A 15,059-nucleotide genomic window follows, 5' to 3' on the forward strand; every position below is an offset into this window, starting at 1 on the left:
TAGCAAGTGCTTTTGCCCACAGAGTCTTATTGCTAGTTCAGTTATGGTTTTCACTTGTTTGAATTTAATGTAGAAATACTATTCTATAAGAATTTAATTACCAGAGACTTTAGAGGACATGTCTTAGGCAGCTTCTTAAACAGCATCCACAAAGTCTTGGATTTGATTTCTAGCACTTCATTACACTGGGTGTGGTGCTGTCTTCCAGAAATCAAGCACTTGTGAGGTAGAGGCAGGAGGATCAGAAGTTCAAGTGATCCCTTAGTGAGTTTCAGGTCACACTTGACCACAAGTGTTCTTGACTTTTAAAACAATATATTGTTCATCTTAGTGGTGCATTCCTTTAATTCCAGAGCACTCAGGAGTCTGAGACAGGTGGATTTCTGTGAGTGTCAGGGCAGCTTGGTCTATATAGCAAGTTCCAAGACAGGCAGTGAGATTCCCGTCTCAACCAAAACAAAACAAAAACCCAATAACTAATGGGCCAAGGGGAAAAAATAGCTATAAACGTCATAAATGAATGCTTACAGTTTCAAAATAAAGCTTAAAAAAAAGTCTTTTTCCAGAGGCATAAAACCAAAAATAAATAAGAAGCCATTTGCTACTCATTGTGATTTTTTTGTTTTGTATTTCCCCACTCTTCCCCCACCTGCTCCAGGGCTTTGTACATGCTAGGCAAGCTTCATCAGAATTTTCAGGGTTTTTTTAGACATGTGTGTATTTTTGTGTATCTATATGGGTGTGTATGTGCAGGTCAAAGGACAGTTTGTAGCAGTTGAGTTGATTGTATACTTCCATCTTGTGGACTCCAGGGTTCAAACTCATGTCTCAAGATTGGTAGGGGGATGAATTGATTTCATTTAACAACTCTCAGGTCACACTCCATCACCGAGAGAAATCAATAGGAACCTAGAGGCAGGAACTAATAACCGACAGGCTTGTCTATAGGTCCCTCATGGAGGAATTTTCTCAATTGTGGCTCCCTCTTACATAACTCTACTCAAGTTGACAAGGGAAAGAGCCAGGACAATTAACCCCTTGTCAGCTTGAAGCACAAACATATTTTTCTATGTTAGGATTATTATTGCTGTTATAAAATACTGACCAAAAGTAACTTGTAGAGGATTGCTGTTACTGACTGCTCCTTATAGCTAGCTCAGCCTGCTTTCAGATAGCATCTAGGACCACTGTGGAGGGGGGCCCACTGGGCTGGGCCTTCCCACATCAATCACTAAGAAATGTCTCACAGGCTTGAATAGAGGCCATTGGAGAAGTTTTCTCAGCTGTTAGGGTTTCTATTGCTGTGAAGAGACACTATGGCCATGGCAACTCTTTTTCTTTCTCTGGCTTTGGAGGCTGTCCTGGAACTAGCTCATGTAGACTAGGCTAGTCTCAAACTCACAGAGAGCCGCCTACCTCTGCCTAGTGCTGGGACTAAAGGCATGCACCACCACTGCCCAGCCAACCATGGCAACTCTTATAAAGGAAAATGTTTAATTGGGGCTGGTTTTATAGTTCAGAGGTTTAGTCCATTGTCATCATGGTGGGAAATGTGTTAGAATACAGGCAGACATGGTGCTGGAGAGGTAGCTCAGAGTTCTACATCTGGATCAGCAGGCAGCAGGAAGAAAGATTGAGCCACTGGACTTGGCTTGCGCTTCTGAAACTCAAGCCCACCCTTAGTGACACATTTCCTTCAACAAGGCCACACCTATTCCAACAAGGCCACCTAATCCTAATCCTTTCAAATAATGCTATCCCCATGAGCCTATGGGGGTCATTTTTCATTGAGACCACAATTGTGGATCCTTCTTTCTCAGATAACTTTGGGTTGTGTCAAGTGGACAAAAACTGCCAACCAGAACAATACTTTGTCAGTTTTCTCTCTAGTGTTTTTAGATAAGATCTCTTTATTTTATTTTATTTATTATGTATACATTCTTCTGCATGTGTGCCAACAGAAGGCATCAGATCTCATTCAAGGTGGTTGTGAGCCACCATGTGGTTGCTGGGAATTGAACTCAGGACCTCTGGAAGAACAGTCGGTGCTCTTAACCTCTGAGCCATCTCTCCGGCCCTAGATAAGATCTCTTAGAGCCCAGGATGACCTTGAATTCCTGGATTTCCTGTCTGCCATGTGTTCTTTCAGTAACACAGCCCCCACATACCTATATGTATACATGTATTTGGTTTTGTATTTTTGAGACTAGGTCTCTCTGTGAAACCTAGCTGTCTTAGAGCTTGATTATATAGACCACGGTAGCTTCAAATTCATAGCCATCTTCATGCCTCTGTACCCCTGGCCTTCTAGTCTGGCATTAAAGGTGTATGTCCAGCTCCGAGAAATACTTTTGACTAGAGTCTGGGTCTAGGTTAAGTTGGTTGTGTTACTGCAGTGTGGGTCAGTGGAGCCAGTTTTTCTTACATTTGTAATGGGAGGTCATGGGAGATTCCTGCAAAAAAACAAAACAAAAAACAGTAATCTTGATCCCTCTCCTCTTTTAATCTCACTTTAGCTGCACTAGGTGTTCAGCAGCCATCACTTCTGGGAGCATCTCCTACCATTTATACCCAGCAGACTGCATTGGCAGCAGCAGGCCTTACCACACAAACGCCAGCAAACTATCAGTTAACACAAACTGCAGCACTTCAGCAGCAAGCTGCAGCTGCTGCAGCTGCATTACAGCAGGTAAGTTTCAATGTGATGAATGAGATGATAAAAATGATACCTGGAGGTGCTCTCTTTCACTTGGTCATTTGTCTTGTTTTTGAGACAGGCTGTCTACATTGTTTATGTTGGCCTTGAACTCATGACTTTACTACTTAACACCTCAAGTGTGTGCTAATATGACTTAAACAATGAAGAATTGTAGATTTAAAAAAAACTATTTGTAGTTAGGTATTGGTTATACACACTTGGTCACAGCAATTGGGATGTAGTGGCTGGTGGATCTCTGTGAGTTCAAGGACTGGTAGGGCTACACAGAGAAACCCTTTTTCGAAAAAAAAAAAAAAAAAACAACCAAACAAGTATACCCACAAATTTTTTTCCTGGTGTTAAGAATTGCACTGTATGGGGACTGCAGAGATGGCTGAGTGTTTAAGAGCACTGACTGCTCTTCCAGAGGACCTGTGTTCAATTCCCAGCCCCCATATGGTAGCTTACAACTGCCTGTAACTCTGGTTCCATGGAATAGGACACCCATGACAAAACACCAATGCACATAAAAAATTGCATGGCAGGGAACAGTTTTTGCCTTTAATAACAGCACTGATTAGGCAGAGGTAGGTGATATCTGGGAGTTCGAGCTTGGCCTGGTCTACAAAATGAGTTCCAGGACAACCAGAGCTGCAACACAAAGAAACCCTGTCTTGAAAAACTTAAAAAAAATTAAAAAGTGAGAAAAATAAATGAATAAAAAATTGTACTGTGGCTTTTTTCTTTTTTCTTTTTTTCTGGTTTTTCGAGATAGGGTTTCTCTGTATTTGAAGGCTGTCCTGGAACTCACTCTGTAGACTAGGCTGGCCTCAAACTTAACAGAGATCCGTCTGCCTCTGCCTTCCTAGTGCTGGTATTAAAGGCGTGCACCACCAACGCCCGGCTATACTGTGGCTTTTCTTGGTGGCACATACTTGTAATCTCAGCACTTGGGAAAGGAGAGAAGGAGAATATTATGTTTGAGGCTTTACTGGAGTGCATAGCAGGACTCTATCCGAAGACAAAACAAATTAAAACAAAGTTTTTATGCTCAGCACAAAGTATAGTTGTTTAGTTAGAAATCTTAAAAATTCTTTGTTTTTGTTTTTCTTTTTTTTTTTTTTTTTTTTTTTTGGTTTTTCGAGACAAGGTTTCTCTGTGGCTTTGGAGGCTGTCCTGGAACTCACTCTGTAGACCAGGCTGGCCTTGAACTCACAGAGATCCGCCTGCCTCTGCCTCCCGAGTGCTGGGATGTTTTTGTTTTTCTGTGTAGCTCTTGCTGTCCTGGAACTCACTCACAGAGATCCATCTGCCTCTGCCTCCTGAGTGCTGGCTGGGATTAAAGGCTATACCTCTACACTCTATGATCCTGAGTTGGTTATATATGCATTAACTATTGTGGCTTTAATGGCTCTCATAGATAGATAACCACCATTTTGTTAATTTTAGATAAGTGTAGCTGGTTTAGTACATTTCAGCGTAGTTTTTATCTGTATGTATGCACTTTGAAAATGAATAAGTATAACCTTGTCTTTCCTTTAATAATCTTTTTCAGCAATATTCACAACCTCAGCAGGCGTTGTATAGTGTGCAACAACAGGTTAGTGTAAATTTTTTGTTAAAAATTGGTTTAAAACCTGGGCAGTGATGGCATATGCCTCTAATACCAGTACTCTTGAGGCAGAGGCAGGTGAATCTCTATGAGTTCCAGGCCAGCCTGGTCTATAGAGCAAGAAACCCTGTCTCAAAAAAACAAAACAAAACAAAACCAGCAATTCCTCTGTTCCCGCAAATATAACCGATAGGCTCTTTATATTCCTTTTGACCATACACATTAAAGTGTGAGTTTTAATCCTTTGGGTAGGATAGGGAACAGCTAAATCCATACCAAACCCAACACACCATTTACCCCATTTCCCAGATAAATCAACTTTTAAAAATTTAACTTATTGTACTTGTCTTTTTGAGACAGAGTCATACTGTGTAGCCATGGCCTGAGACTTTTATCAGACCAGGCTGTCTTGGAATTCTGCCTACCTTCACCTCCCAAGTCCTGGGATTAAAGATGTGCACCATCACAGTGACCTCTAACTTCTTTATTTTTATTAAATGTAGCTTAATATTTATTTATTGAATGAGTTACTTAGAAATATCTGGTGTGTAATTTTAAGCAGTTGTCAATAACCTCATAATTACTTATGTCTTGTTTTTCACATCATTTAAATAAATAAGCTAATGTATAAAACCAAGATTCAGGGTCTGGATAGGTGACTCAGTGTTTAAGAGCACTTTCAAGGTCCTCCAGAGGATCTGAGTTCTGGCTTATAACTGTGTGAATCCAGTTCCAGAGTTAAATTCCCTGTACCCATGTCCAGTGGCTCTCAAACACCTGTAACTCACTCTAGGGATCTTATGCCTGTTTTGGCCCCTGGCATCACAAGGCACTTACTTGGTACACAGTTACACATCTCAAGCAAAACACCCATACACATAAAATAAGATAATAGATAAATTTTTAAAGATAAAATTTTGAAAACCAAGAATAGCTCTGTGAATCATCTCTGAAAGAGCAATCCTGATTTATCTTATTTGTTTTCTCTTACTTTCAGTTGCAGCAGCCCCAGCAGACCATTTTAACACAGGTTAGTTTACATTCGAGTATCTGAGTTGAGTTTTATTTCCGTTGTAGTTTGTCAATAGGAGTTTAAAGGTACTTGTTGGATTTGTGTTATAAAATTTCAATATTTATTGTTAGATAAAGATGGAAAGTGTGCTAATGAGTTATGTGTTGAAAATAATGCATTATGTATTGCATGCTTCCAATTTAAAGAAAGGAGTAATATTTTTATGTACATATCTAGGTAAAACTCCAACTAATAACCAATAGGAGGTAGCTTCTTTGGTAGGAAACTGGGTACCTGAAACTACTTGGGTAGCATAGGAGCTTTTCACCTTATAATTCCTTATGCAGTTGTGAATCTATCAGTTTGTTTTGTTTTCTTGAGATAAGTATTTTGTATTCTAAGGACGACTTTGAATTTCTTGTCTTTCTGCTTCCAACTCACTGGTGCTAAGATTACAGGCATGATCCGCTATATCTGGTTTATAAAGTGGTGGAAATGGAGAACACAGAAATATATTTCATGTCTTATTTTGGTCTCCACATTTGTACATGTGTGTGCACACTCAGTTAAATTATATCCTCAGAGCCGGGCGGTGGTGGCGCACGCCTTTAATCCCAGCACTCGGGAGGCAGAGGCAGGCAGATCTCTGTGAGTTCGAGGCCAGCCTGGTCTACATGGCCAGTTCCAGGACAGCCTCCAAAACAATACAGAGAAACCCTGTCTCGAAAAACCAAAAAAAAAAAATTTATATCCTCAGACTTTGTCACTTTTCTTTTTAAACAAATGAGGCGCTGGAGAGATGTTTGAGCATGCACTTAAGAGCAGCTCACTCCTCTTCCTGGGACTGGCATTCAGTTTCTAGTACCCACCTCCAGGTACTCAGGTGCCTTCTCTTGACCTCATTGGGCAGCACCACTTGCATACATATACACATACAGATACATATTCATATACATAAATAAAAAGTAAGAATCTTAATATGTAGGTGCATGTCTTCAATTCCAGCATTAGGGAGGCTGACATAGGTAGATCTCTATGAGATTAAGGTCAATTTAGTCCTCATAGTGAGTTTCAGGTTAGGCTGAGCAACAAAGTGAGACCATATCTTAAACAAACAGAAAAATCCCATCAACAACGCCTCAGTTGAGACCTTTTCTTCCTGTAATAATTAAAATTGGTTCAAGCTTGATGATGAATGCCTATAGTCACAGCACTCAGGCAAGGGGTCCCAGATTAGATAGCGATTGGGAATGTATAGTAAGGTTCTGTTTTATAATTCAAACAAAAACTAAATTTTCTCTGGGGTGCTCACTTAGTATGTATGAGGCTCAGTTTGATCTGCAGTACTCACACACAGACATTTGAACATATACCACAGAATAAGAACTAAAATGGAGCTGTGCGGTGGTGGTGCAAGCCTTTAATCCCAGCACTCGGGAGGCAGAGTTCCAGGGCAGAAAAGCTACACAGACAAACTGTTTCAAAAAAAAACAACAAAATAAACCTAATATGGGCAAACATATAATCCATTTTCTTTTTAAAAATGTTTACAGTTATTTATTTTTCTCTATGTGATGTTGTGTTTTTGGATGCATGTCAAGATCAGAGAGGATATTTCCTGGGTTCTGAGGCTTGAACTCAGGTTGTCAGGGATATCTCTGACTCCTAGCTCATACTTTCAATCCCTAACAAAACTCTCCAATTAAGTGGAAAACTAAAGTTTCTCTCCTTAGAACAAATATCTCCCTGACTATGCCTGAAAGCAGTAGCATGTTGGGAAGGCTTTTGCTGAGATGGTAACTTTGGTCAGATTAAAGAAATGCTGAGCTGGGTAGTGGTGGTGCATGTCTTCGATTCCAGCTTGCTCTACAAAGTTAGTTCCAGGACAGCCAGAACTATTACACAGAGAAACCCTGACTCACAAAATAAACAAACAAACACCCCCAAAACTCAGTTCTTCTACTATATTTAGTATTTTGTTAACCTCTTAACCAGAAGCATTGGTTGGTTGCTTGGTTTTTTTGAGTTAGGCTATCACAGTAGTTGCCCTTGCTCAAGCCTGTGGCAGTTGACTCTCATGCCTCAGCTTCCTATGCTGAGGAATGGGTATGGGTATGAGCCTCCATACTTAGGGTTTGGGATATGTGTGTACTGGTATATACTGGTATGTGAAGACAGCAGGAGACAAGCTCAGGTATTATTCCTTGTGTGCCGTCTACTGTCTTGTTTTGTTTTGTCTTGTTTGAGACAGGTTCTCTCACGGCCTTGGAACTCACATTGCAGGCTAAACTGGGGGTCAGTAAGCTGGAGTAGCTTCCTGCTTCCAGCTCTCTATATTCTCAACAATCACCAACATGTCCATTATTTTTTCTTTTCCAGTTTGTTTTTGGAATGGAGCTGTTTCTTTACTAGTATACTGCCTGAGTTTACAGTCGTTTTTACTCTATTATAGACAGTTGCAAGTCTTAATGTAATGTTGCTTTTGTTCAATAGCCAGCTGTTGCATTGCCCACGAGCCTTAGCCTATCTACTCCTCAGCCTGCGGCACAGATTACTGTATCATATCCAACACCAAGGTCCAGTCAACAGCAAACTCAACCTCAGAAGCAGCGTGTTTTCACAGGAGTGGTTACAAAGCTACATGATACATTTGGATTTGTGGATGAAGATGTATTCTTTCAGCTTGGGTAAAACTTCATTAGATGTTGATAGATGATATATGTAGTAACACTTCCTCAGTCATGGAAATATTGTAGTTTATAATTTTATTTTTAAATATTATGTTTGAATGTTTATGCTTATGCTGTTTTTAACATTTATTTATGTCTGGGGAGGATGAAGGGGTTTCACACTGTGGCTTTTAGAGGTGGTAGTTGGTTCTCTCCTGTCATGTGGGTTCCAGGGAGAGGCTCAGTCCTAAAGCTTGGTAATAAGTGCTAATTGATCCTTTTTAAATTTTTTGTAAATGTTCTGTCAGTTAAGTGGCAGCTCTAGTAACAGTCAGTCCAGGCTAAGAATAAAATTAGAGATTGAGGCAGGTGTGGTGGCATGAATCTTAAATCCCAGCACTTGAATGGCTGAGGCAGGTGGTTCTCTATGATTTCCAGGCCAGCCTGATCTACATAGTGAGTTCCAGAACACCTGGTACTTTGTAGAAAGACCTTTACCTCTAAACAAACAAACAAACAGATAAAATAAGATGGAGGTTGAATAGCCTTTTAAAATCTAATCTTGTTCTTTTTTTTTACATGTTTAATACTGACTAAAATTTTCTTAAGTATGTGTGTGTGTCTGTCTGTATGTCTGTCTATGTCTATATGCGTATAAGCACATGCTGAAGGAAAGGTACACTCACCTGGGCATGTATGTGTGTAGGCCAGAGGTTGACTTTGTTGCTTTTTTAAAATATATAATTTATTAAATTTTATGTGCATTGGTATGAAGGTGTCATCCACTAGAGCTGGAGTTATAGACTGCTGTGAACTGCCAGGTGGCTGCTGGGAATTGAACTTGGATCTTTTGGAAGAGCAGACTCCTTAACCACTGAACCATCTCTCCAGCCCTGACTTTGTTATTCTTTATTGCCCTTCATCATATCTTTATTTATTTATTTTTGGTTTTCCAAGACACGGTTTCTTTGTGGCTTTGGAGGCTGCCCTGGAACTAGCTCTTGTAGACCAGGCTGGTCTCTCTGCCTCCCAAGTGTTGGGATTAAAGATGTGTGCCAACGCTGCCTGGCTCACACCTTTATTTTACTAGAAGGTGTCTCACTTCACTTGGAACTCAGACTGGCTGGCATTCAATCCCCTGATCTGTCTGTGACTCCCAATCCTGTGGTTATGGGTGTGTGCCACTATGCATAGCTTTCATGTGGATTCTTGCGATCCAGACTTTAGTACAGCAAGCATTTTACCCAATTAGGATGGTGGTTGCTTTGAGGTAGGATATCCTTGTGTAGCCGTAGCTGGTTTGGATTTCATTGTTGGACTGGACTCACAGAGAGCCATCTACCTTTCCTCCTGTGGGCTGAGATTAAAGGTGTTTGTCACCATGTCTGACCAAAGACTTTAAGTGTTTTTGTGTGTGTGTGTGTGTGTGTGTGTGTGTGTGTGTGTGTGTGTGTGTGTGTTTGTTTGTGTGTTTCTTTTGTTCGGTTGGTGTTTTGATACAAGGTTTCAACTCTGTAGCCTTGGAGGACCTAAAACTTGCAACAGACCAGGCTGGCCTTGAACTCTTGGGTATTCATACCTGCTTCTACCTTCTAGGTGCTAGGATTAGAGGTGTGTACCACCCTGTCAGTCAAACATTTAATTTCGATTGGAAAAAAAACAAAAAAAAAAAACAATTACTTGCATTTCTCCCCACAAATTAATTGTATCAAGAATTTTTTTTCTTTTTGGCATGTTTTTGAGACCATTTGTTTCTCTGTGTAGCTTTGGGGACTGTCCTAGAACTCACTTTGTAGACCAGGCTAGCTTCGAACCCAGAGATCTGCCTTTCTTTGCTTCCTGAGTGCTGGGATTAAAGACATGTGCCACCAATCCTCAACCTGCCTTATTCCTTTTTAACAGAGTTTATCACTGAGCCTGGGGCTAGGCTAGTGGCCAGCAAAACTTGGTGATCCTCAGAACACTATGGTTATAGGCTTGTGGAACCCTCCCTGGCTTCTCATGTGGATTCTGCTGATTTGAACACAGGTCCCTAGACTTGCACAGCAAGGACTATTACCCCATTAGCCATCTTACCTTAAGGGATTCTAATGCACTATCTTAGAAGTAAGTGCTATGTTAGGGAAATGAATTATTACTCAAGATTTTTGTGCTGTTGGGCCTCCTTTTTTTCCATGATCTCTCTAAAATCTTATTCTCAGGGTATAATAGAGGAGCACTGAGAAAACAGAAGGGCAAATTGTTCCTGTACTTGAAACCTTGTTTATATACAGTGGGAGGTGAAATGTATAATCAGCTTACAAGATATGACTCTGCTGTTAAGGGCACTCCACAGTCCTGCAAGAGACATTTCTTCAATTTCCAACATCTGTGTCAGGTGGCTCATAGCTGCCTGTAATTCCACCTGTGGGATGGGTGGGGAACAGGACAGACAGGGAACTCTTGGGGTACCTGTTCATCTAAGCATATTCATAGCAGGCCCCTAACAAATAATGAAAAATCTTTAGTGACCGGGCATTGGTGGCTTATGCCTTTAATTCCAGCACTCAGAAGGCAGAGGCAGGCAGATCTTTGTGAACTCGAGACCAATCTGGTCTACTGACTGAATTCCAGGACAGGTTCCAAAACAATACAGAGAAACCCTGTCTCAAAAAACAAACAAAAAAATCTTCAATGGCTGTAGAGATGAGGTGACTTTTTTGTTCAGGGATCAGACACCCTCTTCTGAGCTTCATGGGCCCTGGCACGCACGTGGTCTGTATTTTTTGTTTGTTTGTTTGTTTGTTTTGTTTTCAGAGACAGGGTTTCTCTGTATTGTTTTGGAGGCTGGCCTCGAACTCACAGAGATCCGCATGCCTCTGCCTCCCGAGTGCTAGTATTAAAGGCGTGGGCCACCACCGCCGGCTTTTTTGTTTTGCTTTTGTGGTCTCCATTTTTTTTTATGATTTATTATTTCATGTGTATTGAAATTTTGCCTGGGAACTGGAGGTACAAACAATTGTGAGCTGCCATATGGGTGCTGGGAATTGAACCCAGATCCCCTGGAAGAGTAGCCAGTGCTCTTAACCACTGAGCCATCTCTCCAGCCCTGTGGTCTGCATTTTTATGTGCAGGCAAAACATTTATACAGTTAAATATAAAAACATCTCTAAAAGAGTATACTATTCAGGCTTCCATTTTCGTTGTGATATACTTTAAAATCACTATAGCCTTTGAAAGGCAGAGTCAATCAGATCTTTGTGAAGCCAGACTCATGTCCAGAGTGAGTTTGAGTTCTAGGCATGCCAAGGCTGCATAAGAAACCCTGTCTCCAAAAGAAGTAAAACAAACAAAAAATACATAAATCTTTTTTTGTTTAGGAGATCTCTTCAATCGTATATAAGTCAATTTGGGAGAATTTTTTTATATTTATATTTACCTTTTTTTTCCAGTGCTGTTAAAGGGAAAACCCCCCAAGTTGGTGATAGAGTATTGGTTGAAGCAACTTATAATCCTAATATGCCTTTTAAATGGAATGCACAAAGAATTCAAACACTACCAAATCAGGTACATAATTATTGAATTTGGTACTATAGAAATTTGATACTTGACTTTGCTGGTTTATAATATAATTTCTTTATAAATAAATTTTCCACTTATTTTTGTTTGTTTTTAGAATCAGTCCCAAACCCAACCTTTACTGAAGACTCCTACTGCTGTTATTCAGCCGATTGTGCCACAGACAACGTTTGGTGTTCAGGCACAGCCCCAACCCCAGTCATTACTGCAGGCCCAGATTTCAGCTGCTTCTATTACACCACTATTGCAGACTCAGCCACAGCCGTTATTACAGCAGCCACAGCAGAAAGGTATTAAATGTAATTAATGTATTATTGTTTTTTGTTTCTAATGAATGTGTAGAGATGGTTTACATTCTGCTAAATACAAAGATATTATGGACTTTCAGAAAACCTGGAAGGAAACTTAAGTATCATGAACAGAACTTTTTCTACCTTTTTTTTCTTGGTTGTTTAAGACAGGGTTCCCTGGATACCCTGACTGACCAGGCTGGCCTCGAACTCACAGACATTCTCCTGCCTTTGCCTACCAAGTGCTGTAATTAAAGGCATGCTACAGTTTGCTTTTTGTTGCTATGATAAAGCACCATCTAAAACCATCTTAAGAAGGGAAGGGATAATTGGCTTACAAGTTACGGTCCATCATGAAGGGCAGTCAGGGCAGGAGCTTAGGCAGAAATTTAAACAGGGCTGTGGAAGGTTGTCACTTACTGACTTGCCCTCTGAGGCTGGCTTGCCCTGTGCTTTTAAACCTCTCAGCACCACTTGCCTAGTAGTTGCACCACCCACAGTGTGCTGGGCCCTCCCCCAATCAATCATTAGTCAAGACAGTACCTCACAGACTTGCCTACAGAGTAGTCTGATGGAGACATTTTCTCAGTTGAGGTTCTTTCTTCCCAGGTGATTATAGCTTGTTTCAGGTTGATAGTAAAACTAACCAACATAATATTGAAGGTTATTCATTCATTCGATCATTCATTTCATTCATTCTGGTGTTTGGGGTAAATACACATAAATTGAACATCATTGCCTGAATGTAAGTGTGATGCATTATTCTTTTATGTTCTTCCACTGCCCTCTCTGGGTTCTCCCTCCACCCCTAGAGGGTTCCCTTTCTTCTCTCATTAGTCCCCCTTTCTTGTCTCCTACTTCATGTATTTCATTGTCCTATCTTCATAATGGATCCTTTTCTTTCCTTGCTGTCTTTTATAGTTATCTACAATAAAAATACACACAGGTATATATTTAAATTGAGTTTCTGCATATGAGAAAAAAACATAACAAACATCTATGGAAGTATGATTTCTGATTGCATCCATTTTATTACAGATGCCTGATTTCATTTTCTTTATGGTTGCATAAAATTGCATTGTATATATGTATATGAAACTATATTTTCTGTTTGCCTGTTGATGAATTTCATTTCCTATCTTTTGTGAATAATATAACTATAAACATGGGTATGTAAGGCTCTCTGTAGTCTTTTTTTTTTCCCCTGAAATAGGGTTTCTCTGTATAGCTTTGAAGACTGTCCTGGAACTTGATGAGTAGACCAGGCTGGCCTCAAACTTCACAGAGATCTGTTTGCCTCTGCCTCCTGAGTGCTGCATTTAAAGACGTGCACCACCACCCGGTCTTTTAATTAGTGTGTACATGTATACTGTGTGAGTGTAGACATGTGCCCAATAGTGCACTTTGCAGAAGAGTTTTCTTGTGCCTTTTTTAAGGTTCTAGGTTTAGAACTCAGGTCTCCCCTCTTGCTGAGCCTTCTTACTAGCCCTATGATACCTGTTTTTTGTTTGTTTGTTTGTTTGTTTGTTTTTCCTTGATCCAGGGATTCTCACTGTAGCTTTGGAGCCTGTCCTGGAATTCACTCTGTAGAAGACCAGACAGGCCTTGAACTCACAGAGATCCTCCTGTGTCTGCTTCCCAAGTGCTGGGATAAAGCGTGTGCCACCACTACTGGGCTGTATCCTATGGTTTTGATTGTTATTTATACTTTATTTTTTAAGGAAGGGTCTCTTATAGCACAGGCTTACCTAAATTCACTGTGTATCCCCTGATCAAGTCATAGGATTATTTGTTTATTTTGGTTTTCCTCATGATATCTTTTGGAATGTTAATTTTTGGATTTTTAAAAAATTCCTTGAAATTTTTCTTACCTTGTTCTTTGTCATAGCAACTGAAGGGTAGATAAGTCCAAATGCTTTGGCAGGAATTGGTTATAGCCAATGCTTTGTTACTCATGCTGCATCATTTTTTTATTTCAGTTTTCCCAGTATTACTGATACTGGGTTTGATTACTTGTAGGTGCTAGTCACCATAGTTATCTCTGGTTTAATAGGATCCCCCTTTTTTTATTTTTTATTTTATTTATGTATTTATTTATTTATTATTTATTTATTGTGAATACAGTCTTCTGCCTGCAGGCCGGCAGAGGGCACCAGATCTCATTACAGAGGGTTGTGAGCCACCATGTGGTTGCCGGGAATTGAACTCAGGACCTCTGGAAGAGCAGTCAGTACTCTTAACCTCTGAGCCATCTCTCCAGCCCCCCTTTTCTTTATTTTACAGGAAAAAGTCCCCAAACCCATTTATTTATTTATTTATTTATTTATTTATTTATTTATTTATTTATTATGAGGCAGGGTTTCTCTGTATCCCAGGCTGTCCTAAAACTTACTCTATAGACCAGGTTGACCAAAGAAGTTGGCTTATTGTCCTATGTGGAAAGATAGATAACTGTTATTTTATAAAGTTTTTGGTATCAGGGGGAAATCACCAAATACCTCTTCCTTTATTTAAAAGTAACTATGGGGCTGGAGAGATGGCTGTTCTCGAGGACCCAGCTTCAATTCCTGGTACCCACATGGCAGCTCACAACTGTCTGTAACTCAAGTCCCAGGGGATTGGGCACCTTCACACATGCAGGCAAAATATCAGTGTACATAAAATAAAATGAAATCTTTTTTTTTTTTTTTTTTTTGGTTTTACGAGACAGGGTTTCTCTGTTTTGGAGGCTGTCGGTCCAGCCTGGCCTCGAACTCACAGAGATCCGCCTGCCTCTGTCTCCCGAGTGCTGGGATTAAAGGCATGCGCCACCAACGCCCGGCCAAAATGAAATCATTTTTAAAAGTAGAAATAACCATGTATTTTGTTGTTGACTTGGGAAACAGACAACTTTGGTGAACCCCACTTACTTTATCTTTATCTCACTCAGCCTTGTGATGTATTTTGTTTAACAATTTTTTTTTTGTGTTTTCTTCTGTATCTTTTGAAGCTGGCTTATTGCAGCCTCCTGTCCGTATAGTGTCACAGCCGCAACCGGCACGGAGATTAGATCCACCATCAAGATTTTCAGGAAGGAATGACAGAGGGGATCAAGTACCTAATAGAAAAGATGACAGAAGGTATGTTTGAAAATAACATTGTGGGCTGAAGAAACAGTTTAAAGGTAAGAGCACTGTCTGCTCTTCCATGGACCAGTGGTTAGTTCCCAGCATCCATGTGG

At 40.2% G+C, this 15,059-nt stretch overlaps 1 protein-coding gene across 3 annotated transcripts in view; it reads left to right on the forward strand.

The window, feature by feature from the left end:
• Positions 1-15,059, forward strand: part of Ccar1 (cell division cycle and apoptosis regulator 1) — a 46,990-nt gene that overhangs the window by 3,083 nt on the left and 28,848 nt on the right. For 2 of the 3 annotated variants that reach the window (XM_040732577.1, XM_040732579.1), the window contains exons 3-9: positions 2,517-2,689; positions 4,254-4,298; positions 5,308-5,340; positions 7,816-8,009; positions 11,423-11,537; positions 11,647-11,839; positions 14,829-14,958. In XM_040732577.1, coding sequence (XP_040588511.1) covers positions 2,517-2,689; positions 4,254-4,298; positions 5,308-5,340; positions 7,816-8,009; positions 11,423-11,537; positions 11,647-11,839; positions 14,829-14,958 — 883 coding nt within the window. The remainder of the gene's footprint in view (positions 1-2,516; positions 2,690-4,253; positions 4,299-5,307; positions 5,341-7,815; positions 8,010-11,422; positions 11,538-11,646; positions 11,840-14,828; positions 14,959-15,059) is intronic. The other variant, XM_040732578.1, reaches the window with a different exon arrangement.

This window comes from Mesocricetus auratus, unplaced genomic scaffold (genome assembly GCF_017639785.1).
Source record: "Mesocricetus auratus isolate SY011 unplaced genomic scaffold, BCM_Maur_2.0 Super-Scaffold_100027, whole genome shotgun sequence".
Taxonomy (NCBI): domain Eukaryota; kingdom Metazoa; phylum Chordata; class Mammalia; order Rodentia; family Cricetidae; genus Mesocricetus; species Mesocricetus auratus.